Source organism: Mus caroli, chromosome 4 (assembly GCF_900094665.2).
Source record: "Mus caroli chromosome 4, CAROLI_EIJ_v1.1, whole genome shotgun sequence".
Classification (NCBI taxonomy): Eukaryota; Metazoa; Chordata; class Mammalia; order Rodentia; family Muridae; genus Mus; species Mus caroli.
The window spans coordinates 78,992,655-79,016,590 of NC_034573.1; the positions used below are offsets into that span (position 1 = coordinate 78,992,655).

The 23,936-nt window shown below is 45.3% G+C and overlaps 1 protein-coding gene across 3 annotated transcripts in view; it reads left to right on the plus strand.

Annotated features, from left to right (window-relative positions):
* Positions 1-22,008, plus strand: part of Adamtsl1 (ADAMTS like 1) — an 883,891-nt gene extending 861,883 nt beyond the window's left edge. For all 3 annotated transcript variants that reach the window (XM_029476025.1, XM_021160015.2, XM_029476026.1), the window contains 6 exons: positions 7,227-7,439; positions 9,103-9,283; positions 12,117-12,324; positions 17,030-17,139; positions 17,825-18,045; positions 19,498-22,008. In XM_029476025.1, the coding sequence (XP_029331885.1) occupies positions 7,227-7,439; positions 9,103-9,283; positions 12,117-12,324; positions 17,030-17,139; positions 17,825-18,045; positions 19,498-19,604 (1,040 nt within the window). In that variant the 3' untranslated portion in view covers positions 19,605-22,008. The remainder of the gene's footprint in view (positions 1-7,226; positions 7,440-9,102; positions 9,284-12,116; positions 12,325-17,029; positions 17,140-17,824; positions 18,046-19,497) is intronic.
* Positions 22,009-23,936: the final 1,928 nt, after the last annotated feature.

Here is a 23,936-nt window from a genome sequence, read left to right on the forward strand (position 1 = left end):
AAAGAAAGAAAGAAAGAAAGAAAGAAAGAAAGAAAGAAATGATAGATCACCTTGCCCAGAGGATCTGAACTATGCTATATGTCCTTATGCCTCCAGGAAGCCTGCTAATTGCCCCAAGGGACTCTATGGATTATATAGATCCGTGGTAGTTCCAAGAGCATACCGAAAGTGGCTCAGAAGCCACAGCAGCACTAAAAATGTAGACAGCAAACAACTATCTATGCAGCTGAACAGCCACTATCAGCTCTTCACATGCCTATCCAGTGGCTGCCATGGACTTCCCATTATGAGCTGTGGGTTTCTGACCTTAAGATGTCTCTATTTATAGGTCCCTGAAAACCCACACACAAGCTTGCCTGCCAGAGGCCAGACATCACCTGCCAGATGTGTTACTATCCAGCAGCAGTTGGCCAGCAGCATCCTTCCACAGGGTTGCAGCAGACTTCTACCTTCATTCTTCCCGAGCCTTCCTTCCTATGGCTCTCATCTCTCCTCCTTCAGCTTTCCTGTTTAACTCTCATCTTTATTCTCTTCCTTCACATTGTTTATTATTTTCTTTACTTTGTTGAGAAGGTCCTGGAGCCTCAGGACCCAGGAGGTTCATGTGCAAATAATAAATTCAGGGAAGGTCTTCATGCTGCCCCAGTAGCCCCACCCCTCCACCGCACTCTGGAATTCCTCCTCAGCAGTTGCTCCTTCCTGTGCCCTGCCAGTGAACCCCAGTGCAGCCTCTCAGGATACCTGCTATGAATATTAGCCATTCTTCATCTCCACTGCTGTTCTGTGGCTTTGGTTCAATAGAAATGAATCGAAATGGGATGTATGCAGGGCTCTAAGCGAAAGTTCCTTTTGTATGTGTGTGTGTGTGCATGTTTTTTTTTTTTCCTTTCTTTCTTTCTTTTGCAAGGGCTCTCATAGGTACACAGAGCCAAACTTAACTTGAGTTCAGGAAGGCATGTTAGCTCTGGGAAGCTGCAGGCATGTGCTTACTCCCCATAGCCTAACCTGGAGAGTTTCTAGCTTGTCTCCCCATTGGCTCGCGTGAGTATGTACACAGCTACTTAGCTCAGGAGAGATATGCACACTGCCTAGGGTCAATAGCTTTTACCCTGATGCTGCTGTTTGCATGTTGGGACAGTTGCACTTCAGTGTTACTCCCAAGGTCCTGAAGTAATGATTCATTTCCAGTCGGACATGAAACCCCAGCCTTCTTCCTTATAGAGTGTGACTTGGGAATGGCAGTGTAGACAAAAGAGTTCCATGACTTGAGTAGGGTGACCCCATGTGATCCACATCTGGGGACTCACAGACAGGCATCTGGTCAGTGGACTGAGACTCCTCCCTGGGCCCCACACAGCTGGCAGCCAGGCCTCCCTGGAGCCATCCCACCCTTCCCTCCTGCAGGCTGGGTAGCACCTGCCAGCAGTCTGAAGGTAAAGTCAACCAGGGATTTATAAATCCAGAAAGTTGAAACTTTTTAAAAATGCTGATATGATTTTAAGAGGTGAGCTTTATGCCAAGAGCCTACTGGCAGAGAGGGACCCAGGGGAATTCTGTGTATTATCCACTTGTGATAAGTTAAATCCCAAACAATTTTTACTGTGAATTTCAAAAATGGAGCCGATTTTCTTGACCTTGCATTCCCCTATACTCTCCCCACTCCTACTTCTGAAGCGAGGTCTAGGCAGCCCTGAACTGCTATGATGTTCATCACCACCAATGAAATCTTGTTTTCATAGTCAAGACTGAGTGTGCCTGTGTCTCAAACATTGGCATCTCATCCTCTTTACCTGTTAGGGAATCGCCAGACCCTAGGGTATATACAGGACAGTCAACCAGCAGAACCTAAACTATCCTAGAGAAGACAACGCCCCAATCAAGTTATAAATCCAGACAGAGCTACTTTTCATGCTAAGAAATAGATCAGGTTCTTCCTCCAGATGCCCAAGAATATGGGAGACATTCGTACACCCCTGCCAATGGAAACCCAAAGCTTACCCTTAGGGGTAGAAAGACATTTGGCGAATGGAAAACGGCCTTGCGCAGTTCCATTTTTCCAGGAATGTTTTAAAGTTCGTTTTCTTTGGGCAAATGTGCCTGGGAATCGTCTTGGGCTGGTTATTTGACCAGCTTATTGGGAGGTCCCAGAAATCTGAGTGAAAATTAAAGTTGCTTGTCTTCTGCCCATAGCCTTCTGGGGTCCAGCTGACAAATGGGGAGTCAGGAACTGGGGTTTTCCAATATAAATTCATCATCTCTCCCAGCCCCCTGCCTGGTGCCCGTTCCCACTCGCTCTGCTATTTTAGAGACCATACTTGTTGTCCAGGGGGACGCAAGCTGGAAAAAAAAGGCAGGAACCAGAAGGGGCCGTGGAGCCGCTTGCCTGCTTTGGTTGGTCACCCCATGGCCCTAGCCTGGGCCCCCACACCAGCTCAGACCACTGGCAGACCATCGAGGCCTCTATAAATTTTAAAGTACCGAGCAAGTGTTTTCCAGTTTTGTAAAATTAAATTAAGGAAAGGTCTTCCAGACTGACTATACCGAGTGCCAAGTTTCATCCCAACACACATCATTTTTATAGTAACGTTTTAACTCCGTGAAAAACACGGGATTATAATGAACATGCTGACAGGCCTGGAGCCAGCTCGTGAAGTAATAACGCCACGTCTTTAATATTTTTACATAGCATGTCCCAACCTGCCACTGCTTTCCTTTCCATCAGATTACAGTGAAATAAGTGAAATTTCCCAAAGCGCTGTTTTCTCCTCCTCCTCCTCCTCCTCCTCCTCCTGACTGTACATTCCCACTTTCAAAACTCTCCTCCTCATGAGCTCCTGAAGTCCAGGTATGGTCTTTGCTCTGTGTGACTGATAGATCAACCTAAGCTACATTTTTTTCCTCTTTTTAGTTTTTTTTTAATCTGGAGAAGGGAAGGCAGGGATGTGTGTTCTGAAACCTCACTTCTCCTTGTTAAGGCTCAGAACTCAATGAACATGAACTCCGGATATGTGGCTCACTCAAGTGACAGACAGCTAATGAATGTGGAGTTGGCTTGGTCTGACCTACAAAGGAGCCTACAAACCAAGCTGCTTGCCAAAGCTCCTGGTGGTTTTCAGCCCATTAAATCAACAGCAACAACAGAAATCTACCGAATAGTGACCAGTGTGAGCTCAGTCTTATCACATTGCCTTAAGGTACCTAGCATCTCCTGGGTATACAGCATCCAAGGAAGCTGGAGGCCAGGGCCACCAGGCCAACCCACTTGTCCATCACAGTGTTCCCCTCACCTGTCAAACCTGGGCTGTCTCCCTGAGACAGGCTACTACACTTCTAAGAACCAATGTAAAACCAGGACACAGAGCTAATGAACGTCAGTGAGCATTTTCTAGAAGCCAGAGTGTCAGCCGGATGGAATTCCTGGGCTGGCTGGAACCCACTGACTCTGCCACATGTGGAGCAAATGATGTGGAAGCTCTTGGACTTTGACACATGCTTCCTAGACCCAAATACTCTTTGGACATTCCCTGCTTCCTATTATGGGATATTACAAACATTATTAGGAGGAGACACAGGTGTGTCTACACTTGGAAATAATCAGAAATAAGGATTTTTTTTATATATATAATCTTTTGCTCTAAGCATTGTTCATTGTACAGTGTGTTGGAGGAGGAAGAGAATGATGATGATGATGGTGATAAAATAGGAAGAGCAAAACATCACTTGGCCTTGGCTCAGCTGAGAGCCTTCCTAAAGTCAGTGTTTTCTTTCTCCGGTTAAGGGTTGATAAAGGGAGGCGTCCTGATGCCAGAACTCTCCTTAACTAGGCAGCTTTCCCAAACACTACTTCCCCCCAGCCATCTTATAACCCTGGTTCTTTAAGCGCTGAGGCCTACAGAACAACTATCAGTCCTTCTGACCGTCCATTTCCTCCGGAAGGCACTGGGCTTGAAGGATGGGGAAGACGGGCACTTCTAGAGCTGAAAAGAACACAGGAAAGAGAGGTGCCCACCCTTCCTCCTACCCCTGCATTAAACACTACTAACATCTCACCAATGCAGGAACTGGCGTTTGGAAGTGACTGCTTGGCCTCATTGGAGGCATGGAATACACAGCAGAGTTGTGGATGTCCTTGTAAATGGCACATAGAAAGAGAGAGTGTGTGCGCTCAGCTTCAAAAGGAAATGATTGATATGTCTTCTACCTTAACAAATGAGAAATATCCGTGACAGAAGGGAGCCCTGTTACAAGCCAGGTTTTCTCATTAGCAAGGAAACATGGGTAATTATTCACTGGGAACATGCGCAGTGGGAATTCATGTTAGACCCTTATTTTGACTATTGCTGCTGGCCGTCCTCAGAGGCCATGGTACACACACACAAATATGGACATAAGAGCCCGGGGGCCTGCACTATGCATGCACTAAGAACACTACTTCTGAGTATAGAGGATATTTCCAGGAGATATCTGTGTGTGCAGTCAAAAGCTCTGGAAGCTGGGAAAGGGGCGAGATGGGTAATTTTATTCATTTTGGTTAGAATGCATTGTTTTTTGGCTTCTCTCTTTGAAAAGTAGACCAAAGGTAAACTTTCCCCAAAGAGTTTCTCAGTTCAAGATGAGTAATCTCACACATTAGAAGTGCACTCTCTGTGGTCACTATCCTGATGTGGCGGAAATGCCATCATCGATGTGGCAAACACACGTGGCTTTAGGAGGGTAAAGGTACTTTAGGAATGCTTTAGTGAGGGTGTGTATCCAACCACTTGTAACAAAGATCCCAAACACCCACACCTCTGCTGTGCCCACCTGGGACTCCTTATAGTCCAACCTGAACTTCAAGAGAGATTCCCAGGACCATTTTCCACCACCACCCACTCATGTTCTCTCAGCCAGCCAAACAACCTCTTAGGCCCAGGGACCAGGTCCACATGGAGCAGACCCCACACCCTGCTTAGCAGATGCCTAGAGTTAGTCCCCTTCACTGTGCACTCGCCTGCAGAAACTAACCCAGAAGCACATTCTTGTTTCCAGTCCTAATGTACAGGAAGACAGTCCAGCCTAGTGTGGCATCATTCCATGCCTGCTAGGCTCAGGGGTAAACTTGCTTCAAACTTCTAGGGTGCTGGCAATCCTTAAGTGTTCTCATCCTTTTCTTCCTGGCAGAGAAAGCCAACACAATGGCTGGCTGGCTGTGCACACCCTCAATAGCAGGATGAGAGGGGTCGGGTGGGGAAGAACAGACCTTTTTGTTCTGTGCCATCGGTCTCCTTTCTATTATTCCCTGAATGGAACTAGAAGTTCTTATGCCTCTAACCCAAGCAGCATTCCATCTGTAATTCAGGACTCCATTTGCTCTGAGGAAGAGACAGACAGACAGACAGACAGACAGACAGACAGACAAGAGGGGGTGCCCAGCGTCCCCCTAGAGAGGGGCCAAGTGGAGATCCTCAGAGTCAGGAGTAACAGAGGGAAAGAGACTGCTGACTCAGCAGCGCTGAGTGAGGGAAGGGGGGCCACCAAGGACTTTTAAGTAAACTTTAAGACTTTTAGGAAAGGGGCCGGAGAGGTGGCTCAGTGATTGAGAGCACTGGCTACCCTTCCAGAGGACTGGGATTTAGTTCCCAGCATCCACATGGGGGCTCACATCCATCCATTACTCCAGTTTGAGGGGATTGTCCACCCTCCCCTACTTCTGCTGATATACTTGGTACACATGCATAATGCAGGCAAAACTCTCATACTCATAATAAATATTAAAAACCATTTAGAAGACACTTGCAAATAATGGGCTGGCCCAGCAATTATTTTTAACTTGTTGAAAAGAGTCGAATTAACAGACAATAGGAAAAGCAACTGAGGAATAAGGAAAATTATTTAGACACTGAGTTATTCCTGAAATACGATGAATTAATCAAACATGGATTGTGGATAAATTGGGATGTATAATAAGTAAGTAAAGCTGCCCATGAACCTCCCTGCCTTGCCATCTAGCTGCGTTGAGCACCATCCTGCCATGCTGCCTTTGTGCTCCCTCCGCCTCGTCCCAGCTACTCTTTCAGATCAGATATATAGGTGTTAAAATATTGAAACGCTGACTGTGATACCTCTGTAGACAATTAGTTTTCAGACTTGTGTGTGTGTGTGTGTGTGTGTGTGTGTGTGTGTGTGTGGTGTGTGCGTGTTTCACTGCACTTGGCTCTTGTTTGCCCCCCACTATCCTCTCTATACCCCCTGTCTGGTCACACTGGTCCCCTTCCTACATCCAAATAGTCAGCCTGTTACCTTGTCCTTTTAATTCCATACAAGCTTGGATCTCCTTGGAAGAGAGGAAGTGGTCCCAACTACCTTCACAATCCCAGAACTGTAGTAGATACCAGGCAGATACTTGTCTAACTGAACTGAAGGAAAACCTCTGATTCTCCACCTTTTAATGATAATGATTTGACATCCAACTGTGAGTGTCAAAGCAACTCAGAGGTCAAGCCTATGGGTTACCGCCGCAAATGCAGCAAGTGCTCCAAATTCAAAGAAAATGTCCTTGCTTCACAGTGGGAGCCTATTTCAGCAATGCCATACTATGCGTTAAGTTTAATACGTTAGAATTCTAACATATCAAGCTATATTGTAACTCCATAGAGTAGGGTTGCACATGTCCAATCCATGCTTGGTTAAGAGTTCTCAAAAGGCCAAAGCTCTTCAGTTGTGGGTAAGTTATGCCATATATAAAATTATTTTCCTAGTGTCTGCTGAAAATCTGTTACTTCAAAAATAATACAAAGTAAACATGACAGCAGGAATTAGATTTTAAATTGGTAAAATTTGATTCTTTAGTCTTACTTAAGAATATTGTGGAGGTTTTTCCCAACATTTGAAGAAAAACTCCCTTCATAAGTGAATCTGTGACTCAGTGGAAAAGCTAACGGGAAGAAAGTTTCCAATGAATTAATACCAATTGTGCCATTGTTTTAGAAGGTAGTGTAGTGGCAGAAAGAGAAATAGTCCCTTTGTGTTCTTAAAACATTTCTATTGAACCAAGTGAAGAATAGCCACCCTCCCAGAAGTCCAGAGAGTGAAAACACCCCCTTTCCTTGGGAAAAGCAAGCATAATAAAAATACTATCAGTAAGGCCATGACATGTGTACAATTCCCAGCACCATGGAAACACTCGTGAGCTCACCAGGAATGTGGGGAGGGTTTGGCTGTACCAATTACTGTCTTCTTTCTTCTAGGCTGCCCCATCAAAGGTCACCCCACCCCCAATATCACCTGGTTCCAAAATGGCCAGCCAATTGCCACTGCCCTGGGGCTGACCCACCACATCTGGGCAGCTGGACAGATCCTACGTGTTGCAAATCTCAGTGGAGGACCTCAAGGGGAGTTCAGCTGCCTGGCTCAGAATGAAGCAGGGACCCTCCTACAGAAAGCCTCTTTGGTGATCCAAGGTGAGAAATCACTGCTTTGAGCAGCAGACTTACTCGGGAATCCATTCTCTAGAAGGACATAGTGCCGTAGTCTCTGGTGGGTAATGTTTCCATACTGTAAAACCTTCCTTCCACTACCCCCATCTTCAGCAGGGCTGAACCTGGGAAAGTGGGGATGGAGAAGGCATCACTGTCTATCAGAGTTACACGTGCTTCCTTTAAGCCGATTGAACTAGAACAGACCACGCATGGCCATTTTTAAAAACGCATGTCTTCTCTGCTGATTCTGCTTTAAAAGCAGGTCCTGATCTAAGCAGCCTGGTCACTTTCCATCTCCCTGCAGAGAGCAGGGCGGGCCTCATGTTTCAGCCATAAGTCACAGGCAAAGGGCTTTCCAGGTGCCTCCCCTTTGGCTCTGGCAAAAAGAAACACACACACACACACACACACACACATGCCTGATAGAGCAGCCTGTGTGCATGGCTCCGGCTCAGAAGAAGCCTTCCAGGAATACGAGCAGGTGAGTGAGTCTATGTCACTGCGCCATCCAGAGTTGCTAAGGAGCTGAAAACAGCAGGAAGGGGCTGAGCTGGCCATTTATTTCTCTATGGAAAGTGTGGGAGGCTGCGCTCCATAGGCTAGTTCTGCCACATGGTGAGTAATTGTTTTTTAAAAAAAAATGATGGAATCTACTGGAGGATGGCCTGTTCTTCCTAACACTCCAGGAAAGGAGGGAGAGGGTTTTGAAGCACACGCGTCTTCTAGAGCATCCTCTGCTTGCCGCTTGGCTCTTCAAATAGGAAACAAACAAACAAAAAAAAAAATGTGCCTTCTTCTCACTGCCTTTCTTCAGTGTCTGTAACTGGCAATGTGCACCCCAAATGTATCAGCCTACATTTGTGTTAACAGGTTCCCTCCCACCCCCCAGGACATCACAAGTTCCCAAAGAACTGAACTCTTGAACTCACAGCGCTGTTTCATGTAAACGTGATTAACCAAATCCAACTCACATCCATGCTTTTAATATGATTAAGTACTTTGGTATATGTATACCTCTCTCTGTAGAAAAATAAAGACATTGTCTGGTGAACCAAAAGAAAAAAAAAAAAAGTACTTGAGCAAGTATGCTTAAAAAAATAAGTATTGTGTCTGTTAATCGAATACTCTGTGCTGAGTCCTTTCCTCCCATTGCTCCGGCCTAACTCAGTCTTGAAATCATGAAGCGACAGGCACTGTGTACATTTTCTGGATGAGTCGACCGAGGCACCTGGAGTCCATTGGCCTTGTCCAAGTTTGTTGGAATGTGGCTGCCCTACCCACGAGGCAGATAAGCTTCTTTTTGTTTGGGTTTTTTTTTGTTTTGTTTTGTTTTGTTTTTTGTTTTGTTTTGGTTTTGGTTTTTTCCAGACAGGGTTTCTCTGTATAGCCCTGGCTGTCCTGGAACTCACTTTGTAGACCAGGCTGGCCTCGAACTCAGAAATCTGCCTGCCTCTGCCTCCTGAGTGCTGGGATTAAGGGCGTGCGCAACCATGCCCGGCTTAGCTAGCTTCGTTTTGTAATAGCACCTTTCAGCTCTCTCAGCTCTCTTCTGTCTCACTCCCAATCCACCTTCCGCTTGCCCAGGAGGACTGGTGTGGGTAGTAACACCATCTCCTCTTCCCCTCTGATCCAACCCCTGTGACAGATTACTGGTGGTCTGTGGATAGACTGGCAACCTGCTCCGCATCTTGTGGTAATAGAGGCGTTCATCAGCCGCGCCTCAGGTGTTTACTGAACACCACGGAAGTTGACCCTGAGCACTGTACAGGAAAGCCTCGGCCCGCCGTGCAGCCTGTTGCCTGCAACCGGAGAGACTGTCCTTCTCGGTAAGTACAGCCTTCCTACCCCCAGCCACTGGCCCTGCCTTTTAGCTCCTCATTTAGCACCATGCAGGGAGAGATGGAATCCCAGGAGCTGCGCCTACCCATAGGCACCTATCCACCATGCTGGAAATATCCTCGGAGTGGGCCTCTGCTTTCAGCCCTACTTTATCTCCTCACCACTCAGCTAGCTGGTGGCTACCTGGACTTAAGTCCTGAACGTGATCAGTAAAGAAATTACTTCCCCTTGGTCTTGTGGAGGCTCAATGCCCCAGCACGGGGGAATTCTAGGGCAATGGGTGGGTGGGTGGGTGAGTGGGTGGGTGGGTGGGGGAGCTCCCTCATAGAAGCAGGGGCAGGGGAGATGGGATGGGGGGATTACAGAGGGGAAACTGGGAAAGGTGATAACATTTGAAATGTAAATAAATAAAATAACCAATAAGAAATATGTTAAAAGAAAAGAAAAAGAAGTAACTTCTCAGGGTGAGGCCAGAGGCCACAATAGTCACCAGACTCTGTGTCGTTTAGAACATTTTGTATTGAAATGTGGAAAGGAAGGAGTAACTGGGCTCTACCGCAACTTTTCTCTTTCTATCTAACTAAATACCTCTGCCAGTCAGTACTCTGGTTTGGTTAGGAAAACTTACCTTTTTACAGAGAGTTGCATCTCACCTAAGTTGGAATACATCTCCACGTTTCCTTAGCTGCCTTACCTTCAGACGTCTAGTCCCTGCATTTGAGATCCATCTTTAGGCCGCACCGACACCTACCAGCTCTTCCTCTCACACATAACTCCGCTTTGAGAAGCCACGAGTCCCACTGAGCTCATATCCCCCAGTCTTCAACCAGTAGCTAAAGGATAATGGATGGGTTTGGAGTTGGCACCAGCATGGCGCGCTCTGCACCCTGGGAGGCTTGGCTGGGATCTGAAATGCCCCTTTATGACCTATCTGTAGGACTTTCCTATACTGCTCAGGCAACTGCTTTGTGTTTTGCCAGCTGAGTCACGGGGAGCAACTGAGACGAGGAGAGACGCCGTGAAATATGAAACACGCTCATTAATATCAGCAGTTTGACTTGCTGACGGGAAGGTTTCCACGGCGATGATTAATGTCCTTTTATCCCCTTCCTGAACAGTAACGTGGCCCGTAGCTCTCCTTTCTCACAACCCCCACCTCAGCTCCTGAAAACAGCCCTGAAATGTATATTTAGAAATCAAAGTTGATTGAAACGCAGGCCTGACATTCACCAGGGACAGAAGGCTCTGGAAGACTGCCCTTGCCAAGCTGCCTGAAATGAAGAAGAGATCTTACACGTGCCAGGAACTCTGTGATTTGATTTGGTGATGGTCAGAGTTAATCAGCCTAATTTACTTCAGCAACTGAAACAGTAATGGCTGGCTCATCTTTGGTTTCAGTGCTTCCAGAGACTTTAAAACACCTTGTGCCTGCTTCCTGAACACAATTTTTCTTTGACCTTGAAATCCACATAAAGTCATCCTCCCCAGATCACCGAGTACAGAAACTGTCACAAACTAAGGCATTTGCAGATCCTGCTGTAAGAAGGAACCTGTTCTTCTCTCTACACACTTCTTTTGAAAATAAAATGTGGCCACCCTTGCCAGGGAAGCCCCTAGGCTTCCATCTGACTTGAGGTCCACACTGGCATCCTCCTTTGTACACATGGGCATTGCTCTGACCATCTTCTTCCAAAGTCTGCTTTAACTGAGGTAGCTGTTCTATCTGCTTTACAGTCCTAGTCACAGACTCCGGGTAGCTGAACACGTGGCGTGTTCCTCGATTATACAAAATTGGCTGAGAAGTCCCATGCCTCTGAATGCGTCTCACTCTTCGAGAACTATGTTTACCCGTGCAGAAGAGGGCTTGTGTGTGGTCACTAAGGACCTCACAGTGTCCCCAGATTATAGAATGACTTTATGAGAAAAGCCATTTGTCATGGTCTTGGTCAGGTTTACTTCCAGGGACTTAGAGTTAAGAGTGGATATTTATACTATACATATAACTCTCTAAGATAGATGTCTACAGGGACTGACCAGGAATTACCCAAGAAATCTAGGACCATCTTTGTTTCTGAAAGATGAACCATAGACATTGGATCAAGGGCTAAAGTGACCAAAGAATTTCTAGACAAAACCTTGACCTATGTGAAACCCAGATAATCCCCTAGAGCAAGAGGTAACAGGTTTGGATCTCGCTTTCCTAGGAAAGTGTCCTGCCCTAACTAAAAGCATTCTATCTGCAATTACATTTGTTTGGGGCAACTTAAAGCAAACAACCCTCAAAATGTTATTTTCTTTTCAATGTTCATATTTTAGCAATTTCCTGGGGCAGCAAGAAAAATGTGTCCAAATGGCATCATAAAACTCCATTTTGAGAGCCAGAAATCCAGGCATCCACGGGGCCACATGGCCTTTGTGAAGACTTAGTGAATTTGCTCCTTGCCAGTGTAAAAGTGCCTGCTTTGTGGCTGCATAAAACTGCAGCTCCTATCCCCTGGTCATACTGTCACCTCTCCCCAATCTGTATCTCCCTCTGATATGAGCATGTAGGGGTCTACTCATATGATCTCATCTCAAAATCCTAACTATGGTGTATGCCTGTAACTCCAACACTCCCAACAGGAGCATCACTGTTCAAAGCCACACTGTTACATAATGAGACTCTGTCTCACAAGCAAGCAAGTTAGCATTCATAGGTTTCAGAGACACCATGTGAATGCTTTGCACATTTGAGGGTAAATCTTGGGGAAAGCAAGGTTCATTCCCTGCTGCCCCCACCTTACCCTCTGCAGTTGCTCTCATGGTCCTCCTTCTCCTCAGATGGATGGTGACGTCCTGGTCCGCCTGTACCCGGAGTTGCGGTGGAGGTGTACAAACCCGAAGGGTGACCTGTCAGAAGTTGAAAGCTTCTGGTATTTCTACCCCAGTGTCCAATGACATGTGCAGTCAACTGGCCAAACGGCCTGTGGATACCCAGGCCTGCAACCAGCAGCTGTGTGTGGAATGGGCCTTCTCCAGCTGGGGCCAGGTGAGGAGACAAAGGTTTTGTCTGGTTGGTTGGTTGGTTGGTTGGTTGGTTGGTTGGTTGGTTTTGTTTTTGAGGGAAAATCCTCAGATAAAAACGTTGCCACCATGGGAAGAAAAATCCACCTCTACTTACATACACATCTCCGGCCCCTCCCAGTGTCTCTCCTATATCCCCTGCCCTAATGAGTGGAGGCTATTCTGAGGCATTAGCACACCCTCAGGCTGGTTGTTTTTCCTTCTGACTTTGTGACCCCAAACATTACCTTCAGACCAACATTCCCCAAGACCACCTCCTATAACTGTGCCAGGGATAGTTCTGAAAACTTCAGAGGAGAACCTCCTGAAGACTATACTGTTGTTCTGGTCCAGGGTTCTTGACCAATTCCATGGAACAAAAAGTTCACTGGGGAAAACTTTTAAAACAATAGAGGTCCATACTGTACCTCCCAAAGATCTAAGCCAACTGCACTGCAGGTTGTAGAAATTGTCCTTGTGGCTCTGGTCTGCAACTTAGGGTAGAAAACCATCGCTCCAAACCAGGAAAAGGTGAAGCCTAGATGGATCACCTTGAAATCTAGGCCTCCTTACCCAAGTCCTATGCCTAGATGTTAACATAGAAAATCCCAAATGAGACTGTGGGGTCTGGAGTTGTTCAGGAATTCACTAGTATATTCATGAATAGGTTTTAAGCAAAGAAAGGGCTTTATTCAGATACTGGTGCCAGGCCTACACTTGATAATTGAGGTTCCCAAGGTAAAGTCCCAAAATACTTTAGTCAAGGGCTTATGAAGACAAAACTCACAAGGCCGAATATTTATTTCCTTTGTGCAACCAGGGGCAAGACACATCCTGACATACTTCGTGCCTCCATGCAGTCAAGCACACGTCCTTGTTGGTGTGCAATTATAGGCAAGCAGGCTTGTTTAAAGAAGCAAAAACACATGGTTTGTTAGTTCCCATGAACAACAGATTCATTAAAATTGTACAAGACAAGGAAATTATAAGAACAGCCCCCAGCATTCTGAGAAGTTATCTGTCCTTGGGCAAGTAAGGCTTACAGGTTAGAGCATTTCTGCTTTTTATATCTCTTAAGCACAGTAATTTAAACTTAAAACATAATGTTAGCAGCTATCACAAAAATCAACAGAGTGGTCCTCATTTGACTAGAATCTGCAGATAGAGTCCCCTTTAGATATAATGGAGGCATTACATTAACTTTATCCACTGAGAAGAAATATTTTTAGTTTTAAAAGGAGACAAATACAAACAAAAGATTCTAGGGGTGAGAGGAAGGAAGTCAAGGGGAGTGTGGTAATGGCTATACTTTGTCTAGTCTGGGTGCGATGTTCACCTGTCAGAACCTCTGTCCTGGTATAGGCCTATGTTGGATATTAATAGTCACCCTACTTGTATACCTAACTCACCAAACAGCCTGCAGCCAACCTATACAATTATTGTTCACACACACAAGAATCAGGTGTAAAGGTGTCTATATGAACTAATATCCTCATATAGTGACCTCAAAATCTGCGTTCAATGAATACTGGGAAGAGATACCAACAGACTGATTTCAGGTGTTGCCCAACAAAAGTGCACGTGTCTGGCTATTTTTGGTTTGTCTGGGACAGCACTAATTGGCAGAGACTTTTCTGACTGGCCAGGTATAGTCCTAAACGTTTTGGGGCAATTAGAAAATGTAAACTTGTTGAAATTTTAGCTATCTACACATGTTTAGTATACAATATAATACACATTTGAGAGCTTTTTTAAAAGCTAGCAATAAGCTCTCACATATGTGACAAAGCGACTTCAACAGAGTGCCAAGCCCATTTTGGTAAGGAAAGAATCATTTCTCAACATTTGATGTTGAATAATGTCAAAAATGAAGCTCATCTCTTACACCATATAAATTTCACTTAAAAATAAAATTCTTAGAAGAAAACAAGGGGGATCCTTTAAGACATTGAGCTTGGCAATAATTTCTTAGATATGACTATTTTTGTTTCTGTAACAAAATTCCACATAAGGATATGTTATAAATAAAATATATTTACTTCTTATAGTTCCAGAAACTGTGAAGTTACCAAGCAAGGAGTGGTGTCTATTTGGTAAAATATATGCCTATATGACAAGCCTTTCTGCCATGTCAGGCACCACACAGCGTGAAAGCAAGCATGCTCAAGTCTTACAAAGCCACACCTCCCCCAACCTTATCTCCCACAGTGCCGCTCAACCCCTTCAAATACTGGTAACATATGAAACTGGGAGTTAAATTTCAAACATAAAAACTCATAAAAATCTACTCAAACCATACCAGACAACAAAAATACACCAAAATTAAGGGATTTTGTACACCAAAAGGATACTATCCAGTATGCCAACCAACTCTCAAAGGTTCAAGTCCACACTGAGCTACACAATAGAAAAATGCCTTCTCGAAATGATAGAAAGAAGTGGGTGGTGGTGATGCACACCTTTAGCCCCAGTACTTAGGAGGCAGAGGCAGAGGCAGATGGATCTCTACTTTCAAGACCAGCCTGGTCTACAGAGTGAGTTCCAAAACAGCCAGGGCTACACAGAGAAACCCTATCTCAAGGAGGAGGAGGAGGAGGAAGAGGAGGAGGAGAAGGAGGAGAAAGAGGAGGAGGAGGACGAGGAGGAAGAGAAATAGTCCCATTTTATACTCTCATCAGGATGACTTTATCACATAAATAGGGAGTTTGGTGTTGGTTAGGGCACAGTAGAGTACTCACCTAGTATCACAAAGCCTGCATTTGATCCTCTGCACTGGGGGAAAAATTTAGTGAAAATAAAAAAGGTGAATTTCTATTGAGTGGCCATAGGAAATAAAATATGGTTTAGCTATTGTGGAGAACAGTATCAGTTCCTTAAAAGTTTAAAAGGAAAGCAAAACAAAGGAGAGGGTGGAGGGTGAAATGTGACCGGAATTTATTATACACATTTATGAAATTGCCAAAAAATTAAATAATAAAAAATGAAAAACAATTACTGCATGCCCCAAGAATAACAACAGTTCTGCTCTACACACCAAAACAGCATCATCATGTGTCAATTAATTATGCCCCAGCCAATGACTAACCATTACAGACAATAGTGGTCCCATAAGGTTACATCACCTGTGTTCCCATGATTGAGAGTGCTCGTTGCAGAGGGAGTCAGCTCCTAGCATCTGTATATGGTGGCTCAAAAATATCACTAACTCCAGTTCCAGGGATCTCCTTGGCGGCCTCCTGAACAGACACGATGAACACACGGGCACACATATACACATATTTATTTCATCATTGCATGATGTGATGGTGTCATAGCCATCCTGGTTTTAGTTTGATGTTTGTATAACAGGAAAATCATTTACCCAAAAGAATAAAATCATTTACCCAAACAGTGCCTCTACCAAACGTCCATATATATGTGGCAGGCTACTAATATAAAACAGAATAATTTACTTAAAATCAAGAACACAGAATTGTGGTTGATAAATTGAACTAATCAAAGTTTGGTTTTATGAGAAGCCATCATATGAGTGAGTACAGTGAACTTCATAAGAGATGAAATAATTCAAACCTCTGGCTAAGCCAGGGGTACACACAAGAAACTTATAAAACAATTTACATTAAAGGAAAAAGATAGAAAAAATGGGAGAGACTTTATGCAAGTGAAACGTTATCCGATAAAAAATATATCAAATGCTTTTTAATAGATGGGAGGATATAAATCAAACCAAGATGAGATACAAGTATATACTTAGTAGAATGCTTAATGTTTAATATATATAACCATCCAAGAACTTCCAAAAATGTATAGCAAATGGAAACCCATCTACCAGTGGCCAGAGAAGAAATAGGCAAAAGCCCTTGTAACCCGAAGTAGACAATGTCTCTTAAATCTGGACGTGTACGAGCCACATAAACACAGAGCCAACAAAGCTGCATGCTTGGAAGCATGACGCAGCACACCCCAGAGGCTTTACCAGTGCTCTTTGTATTATATTTACAAAGCTATAAAGAAACTGTTGACGATAGAGGCACGGTAACTTTTTAAACCTTGGCATCAGTTACGTCTGCAGAGGAGCGAGTGGAAGCAGGCGGCTGAGTTACTTGGTGTCTTGTTTGTTCGCTTTTCCTGCAGTCAGTTAGCCAAATGCAGTAACAGATGTCCAAACAGTCAACTGTGTTAATCCAAGACCAGGTTCCTTCCAACCTGCTGGTAGCAGTGCAGAGGTGGTAGCATCATGCACAAGTTGACCCTCTCTATTCATTTTCTGAGGACTCACTGCAGTATTCTTTATTTTACTTACATTGCCTTACGTGTACTGTACTTGACCAAAACAACAACAACAAAAAGTTATTTTTAAGTACTTGAATAGATCAATGTTATCAGCTATGGTATTGAGCATGTGACAAAATATTTTCACAGGTTAATCCGGGTCAGCCTTCTCTGGTCAATGCTACATTTCCCCTGGCCATTCCCTAGCACAATGCCCACAGACTATTGGACAGCTAACTGTCCCATTGTGACATAAAGCACATGCCAGTGAATGTCTGTTATTTGACCCAAAGATGACAAAGAAGGTCTACAGGTCTGATGAGACCCTACTCAATGATTCTGCCCTCTGAGTAGCCAAAGCTTTGCAATACCCCCTTGGACATAGATAACATGCTATTCATCTCCTTTTCCCCTCCCAGTGCAATGGGCCTTGCATAGGCCCTCGCCTTGCTGTGCAGCACAGACAGGTCTTCTGCCAGACCCGGGATGGCATCACCTTACCATCAGAGCAGTGCAGTGCCCTCCCCAGGTAAGACAAAACCTTCATCCTCCTCTACCTAGCTCCAGTATCAACAACACAAAGAGACATTGATACTCCTCCAATCTTACACAAGGGGTCGCCTGTCCTGCCCCCCTCCATCTTACCCTAAGGTGCCACTTGTAAACAGTGACCTTGTATTTGTTGAATGAGCCAGCCTGGGATCATCTCTCAGGGATGAACTACACACAAGTGTTCTTCATAAAGGAGGCCTGGCTCCACAAGAGACTCACAATCACCTCTAGGTGAGCAAGAGGCAGCATAGAGACTATAGACTATAAGAGTTCAACAAGTTCATCCTGCTGGCCTGTCTCTAGAAATTAGGCCAATATGAAAACTTTTGTCCCTAGGTCTCAACCAGTGCCTATCTACTACACTTCCTTGTAGATGACCCCCTAGGAAAATGTCCCCTTACCCTCTACCTCTTAGCCCAAATGAGACTCCAACTTCCACCTTTGCTAGCCTCCATGGTGAGTAGAGCTTGTTCTCGGGTCATGAAGGAGAGCAGATGGATGCTCAGGGCAATGGCTTCCTTAAGGTCCATGCCCCCATTTATTCCTTAACAAAGCAGAGATCGAGACCTCAACTTACCTACCTACATCTCTGAGTTTGTAATTTGTTTTCCAATCTGGTTCCCACAGAGAGAGACCTTACCTTTGTCATTAACCTCCTACAGGCCCGTGAGCACCCAAAACTGCTGGTCAGAGGCCTGCAGTGTACACTGGAGGGTCAGCCTCTGGACCCTATGCACAGCAACCTGTGGCAACTATGGCTTCCAGTCCCGGCGGGTGGAGTGTGTTCACGTGCGCACCAACAAGGCTGTGCCCGAGCACCTGTGTTCCTGGGGGCCCCGGCCCGCCAACTGGCAACGCTGCAACATCACTCCATGTGAAAACAGTACGTTCCAATCCCAAAGAACATTCTGCAAATTCCCTACAGGTCATCGGGTACAGAGGGCAATCCCTGGGACTGAGCCTGAACACAGGGCACTGGATCAAGTTCCCTAAGGATTGTGCGCTCGGGCCAGAATTGAACATTTTAGGTGGGGTACACGGGTGTGTGCAAGGATGTGTATACACATGTTCAGACCACAAAAGATGCCAGAATGTGTTCCCCCCAAGGGCTTCCACTGTCTTCATCCTGAGCCCTAAAAGAGCCAAGGGCTGGATAAAATTGGCCTCTAACACACCCGCTGTCTACCTGGCTGGTGCCCACAGGGGAAGACTAAACAGTGGTTCACAGAGACCAGGCTACTAAAGACAGAGCACTGTTAACCTTGAAGAAGCATGCAGCATGCCTGCCACTCAGCCAGCTCTGCACCCATCACTGTTCTGCTTCACACCAAACAAGGACCTGCTGACCCCCCTCCTTCCCAGCCCATGTACATCCACTGGAAAGGAACAGGAGACTCTGCCCCTGGGTTCTGACAGCCATCCATTCGCTCCACCCTCAGGTCTGGAGCCTCTCAGCCCCATACCAGTATTTGTAATCTAGTCAGATAGGAATCTAGTCTCTCCTCCTTAGAACCCAAAACCCAAGTGGGAGATATTTCCCCACAAAAAGTGATGATAAATCTTTGCAAAGAATAGACAATAAAAAATAGGAGTCTAATTTTCCCCCCTCACTAAACGTCACTGGGCAGTCAGTTGCGAACATTGAGACAGAAAGCCTGTAGGCACATGGCCCATCCCTTCTAATACACAGGGAATGTATGATGTATACTCTGGTGAAGTGCTGGTGTTCCTATCAGATGGTTGTCATGTTCACAACGTACTGGCTCACAGTGCAAGGAGCTACAAAACTTACCAGCTACAGGCTGCACCAGTGGTTAGGAACTGAAATGCCACAGTGTCTGGAAGGCCTGGTATGCTGAAGAACAAGAGTCCTGGATAAAGGAAAGAAAGTTGAACAGGGAGAGGTCCAAGCACCTGAGGATATGGAACTGCAACCAAGTCCTTGCTTGCATGCTCTCTCACAAGGAACAGAATTCTGTCCTCCTGGGCACATCTCTCACTAAAAGCAAAAGCCCATAGGGGAAAAAGCAAGCAGGGAGATGAGAGTATTCCAAGAGGAAGGAGATTAAATCTACCAGTCTGAAGTAGAAGCAGCTATCAGAAGGAAGCAAAGAAGGCCCTGAGATAGTCCCCCATCAATCACAGATGGTGGGGAGGGATTGGCAAAGGGCTGAGTGCTGCCCGAGGGAAGGCTGTCCAGAGAGCTGGAGAGCCATGGCTGGGGAGACCCTACAGGCAGCTTGCCAAGTGCCTAGGCTGCTCAACAGCAGCTGCATCTGTGAGCCTCTGTTTCATATCTCCTTTCTGTCCCCCTCCTCCCCTCCTGCTTTCCCAGCTGAGTGCAGAGACACCACCAGGTACTGCGAGAAGGTGAGACAGTTGAAACTCTGCCAGCTCGGCCAGTTCCGATCTCGCTGCTGTGGAACGTGTGGCAAAGCATGAAGACAGGGCACGGGGATGAGCTCTACCCTGGCCACACAAAGGACTCACACAACCACCTTGGACATGACTTACGCTTTCTTCCTTTTATTTATTTATTTGCCCCTCCCCACACACCCATGTCCACCTGCACCCATGCTCCTGAGGACTGTGGCATGTTTTCTTATTCAGTTAGCTGGAAGCAAGTGTGGAGAACAGAAAAAAAGATGTCTAAAGGAGGGTTGCAGAGCAGGCCAGACAGACAGCAGCTCCCTTGCAGAGCTGGCTCCTTTCTGATCAGGGTCTCAGAGACACAGGAAGAGCAAGCCATAGTCTATAGGGACAGCAAGGAGTTTATAACACATAGGTACAGGCACAGGCAAGTCAGGAGTGCCGTTCCTTTGTTCCCTGGTGGTAAGAACAGGGGAGCAGCATACTAGAGCAGAAACCAGGCCAGACTCCAGTTCTTCTGGCAGTGGTATGGGAAGACCAAGAAAGAAGAGAACTGAGCTGTGGGCAAGAGGGTTATGCCAAAAGAGACAAGCAAAATAGGCAGAAGGCATGCCACTATGCAGAAGACAGAGGCGGGGAAGAAGGAAGGAAAGTGTGTACACGTGCACCTCAGTGGGAGGAGCTTGCTGGCAGGACAGATTTTCAAGCAGTCACATGAGACCCATATGACAAGCCTGTGCCCTGGAACATGTGCACAGTCCTCGAGGTTCAACAGAGGTGAGGAAGGGTATTCAGAGTCCTCTCAGGACCCATGCTGCATGACACGGGTGACACTGCATGACATGCCCTTTGTGTGGTTATACACGTGTGTCTACCCCTCTCCTATCAAGTGACTTTTGTGTCTGCAGCTGTGGACAACCCAACAAAGGGTCAAGGTCAGCTGTGTAGTAAGGCTGCCCCTAGCATCTCCTTACTTAAGTCAAGGGTCACTAGTCCTGAACTGACTGCTGCCGAGGGCATTTGACCATGAGTGCTCCTGGCTTTCCATCCGAATGACTTTGCTGCTCCTTGTTGGGCCAGAGACTAGAATCATAGCTCACAAAGGATTCATTAAGCAACCTGTTTGCGGGCAAGCATCTACAGGATGTGGGAAGCCTTACTACCAGAGCTTGCCAGAAAGGAGGAGAGGACAGAGAGGCCCTGCACACCCACAGTGCGCTTTCTCTCCCAACCCTCACACATTGGGCCTGGGAGCCCTTCCTGAACCACAGAAGAGCTGCCATACACCCGATTTATGCAGCAGGCTGGGAGTAGGGAGTGTGATCAGGCGCTATGGCAAAGCTAGAAGTCAGCTAAAGACTCACAAGACAGCCGGAGAAAGCTTTGTAACCATCCTCTCGACTACACAGATACTATGGTAATTAGCACACCAGACTGAGTGAATGGACCACTCAGCGGGCTAAGCAGCACACACAACTCAGCAACACACATCAGCTATGGCAAACCCTCAGTCTGCAGAGAAGCTTCAGCAGTGATAATTGCTTCCTTCCTGAGCAGCCTCAGTTTAACAGATGAGGCAGGCAGAGCCCAGGAGCCATCAGATAAGCCGCCCCTCACAAATGCACTCACCAAATGCTATCACCCCAGGGCCACCACTGACAGCAGGGCTGCATTTCCCAACCAGCCTGGAAGTTAAGTTTGAAAGAGGATGTTAATCTGCGTCTTCATAGATGCCCTATGGACAGTTAGGGTAGGCCTCTTCCTCATCACAAAAATAGGCTCTAAGAAATTGTGTTATTAAAAGTCAGTGTAATGTTTATTTAAAATTAAAGAGAGTGTTTCTATGTATATCTTTTGTGAATATTTATTAGGATTTCTTGTATTAAAAAGTGCAATATTAGTAATTGTACATTGTCATCCAGAAAAACAACTCTTTGGGGGATTTTATTAACTTCCTGCAGCTGTGTTCCTAAGAACTCTGTGGCGATAATTGTATTCTTCCTAATTTTAAAAGAAACAAAACAGATGTTTAACTCTGATCCACTGTGTACAGAGTACCTTGTAAAAGCTAATGGGGGGTTGGGGGAGAGCAATGGAGTCAACTTGTTTGTGACACTAGTTCTACATAAAATGAACAGAAATTCTATAATACTAACACATAGTTCAGTAGCTATTAAAAATTGGTGGTCAGTGTTTGAATTTTTCTCAAATGCGGGCATCTTCCAGCTCCGCCACCTGCGAGAATGTGAGGTTGGAAGTGCCTTTCAGAACTAGCTGGAGAGCGTAGGATTGGAGTGGAAAGCAGTGTGCTCCTTGCATGACATGAATGTACATTTAATATTTGTTCTGTGAATTGTGACTCAGCAGTACCACAAGTTATCAGGGCTGCTGGATAATGCAGAAGAAGACACTTCCTCCTCTAAAACACAAAACTGTATTTATATTTTTTTGTACAGATAATACAGCTTATTTATTTAAATCATGGTGTCCGTGTCTCTGTGAAACTCACCATTCTCTTCACACTTTATGCAAGGGGTGAAGGAAATCCCAGTTTACGAATTGAGTGGTTGCCAACCAATTATAAAGATCTCACTGAAATGAAGGAATTGCAGTTTTCAGCCTTTCCCTGGGAAGTTGTGGAATCCATGCTCAGAAAGGCCAGCTCAGTAAAGGAACTTGGAGGAAGGCAGCGGCAGATGTGTGCACATTCTGGTTGAGGTACTGTCTAACAAAAGGACCAGTCATCTCATTGACAGCCCTACATAGGAGGCTACAAGAAAGCCACAAGCACCTTTTGGAAGAAAAGCAAGGGACAGTGTCTCAGGATAGATGAAGACTCCATGGTGACTTCTAGCCAGCAGGTATGCCCAGTTGGAGGCAGTCATGTGATGGAATTTTGGTTATGCACTGTAAGTGGAAAATAAGCTTCATGGATCACATTTAATCCTCCTGCAACCCTGCAATTATTCTCACATGCATACTACCACCTTGAAAGACAGACAGACAGACAGACAGACACACACACACACACACACACACACACACATTTCTCACTGCTCTGAGATTACTAGTAGATAACCGTTATGTAACATTGTATGCATCATTATGAGAGCTGTTGTCTTCTCCTGTCCTAAATTGAATTTGCTTTGGTTTACAGGACTCAGATTCCTACATCCCTATCTTTTACAGATTCTTATAGCAATAGTGCTGCTGTGCAGTGTGCAGAAAAGCTGCAAGCACATTTGTAAAGTTCTTCCTAGCCAGGTTTAGTCAAAGGGCAGTAAGTCCCCAAGCCTGGATGATATCCACACAGGATCATTGAGAGAGGGGCTCCAGGACTGCACCCCCAGTCCCGACCCACTACACACACAGCACCCTCAAACCCCAACACATCCGTTCCTATTTAGTAGTGTTAACAATCCATCTGAGAGCTCTTCATGCTCCCATTATTTTCTCAGTAGCTTTAGGTTTTGCTCAAATAGATATATTTATAAATAAATCTATAAATAATTACCAGCAACCAATGTCCTACAGCAATACTGTGGAGAGAAGCCAAAGATATCAAAGGGAAAACCCAAGAAGACTCAAGAAACAGGGAGGCCTCAAACATAATGGACAGAAAAGTTTCCAGCATCAGTCACAGATCCCAATAAGAAAACAGAAGAGTCTTGCCAAAATGCCATAGACTACAGGTTAAATGCCTGGAAACTTGACTAGCAACTGTCTTAGGGTTATCATTCTAAAGTATTTGCTGGTCCTTATAAGCAATCAGAACAAACTAAAAGAGCCCAGAAATAATGTAGGATATTAGGATGAGAACTGTCAAGTGTCACCAAAGTCATTCACACTTCTGCCTCATCATCTATAAAGGCAGTGCACCACATAGGATGCAGAATGTTAAAAAATGGTAATTCACTCAGGCTCAAGAATTATCAGGTGCTAACATTCACGTGGAAACTGAACAACTCTCAATGATACCTTGGTCAAGGAAGAAATAAAGAAATTAAAGACTTTTTAGAGTTTAATGAAAATGAAGCCACAACATACCCAAACATATGGGACACAATGAAAGCAGTCCTAAGAGGAAAACTCATAGCCCTGAGTGTCTACAAAAAGAAACTAGAGAGAGCATACACTAGCAGTCTGACAGCACACCAAGAAGCTCTAGAACGAAAGGAAGCAAATTCACCCAAGAGGAGTAGACGGCAGGAAATAATCAAACTTAGGGCTGAAATCAACAAAGTGGAAAGACAAAGAACTATTCAAAGAATCAACCAAACCAGGAGCTGGTTCTTTGAGAAAATCAACAAGATAGATAAACCCTAGACTAACTAGAGGGCACAGGAACAGTATCCTAATTAAAAAAATCAGAAATGAAAAAAGAGACATAACAACAGATCCTGA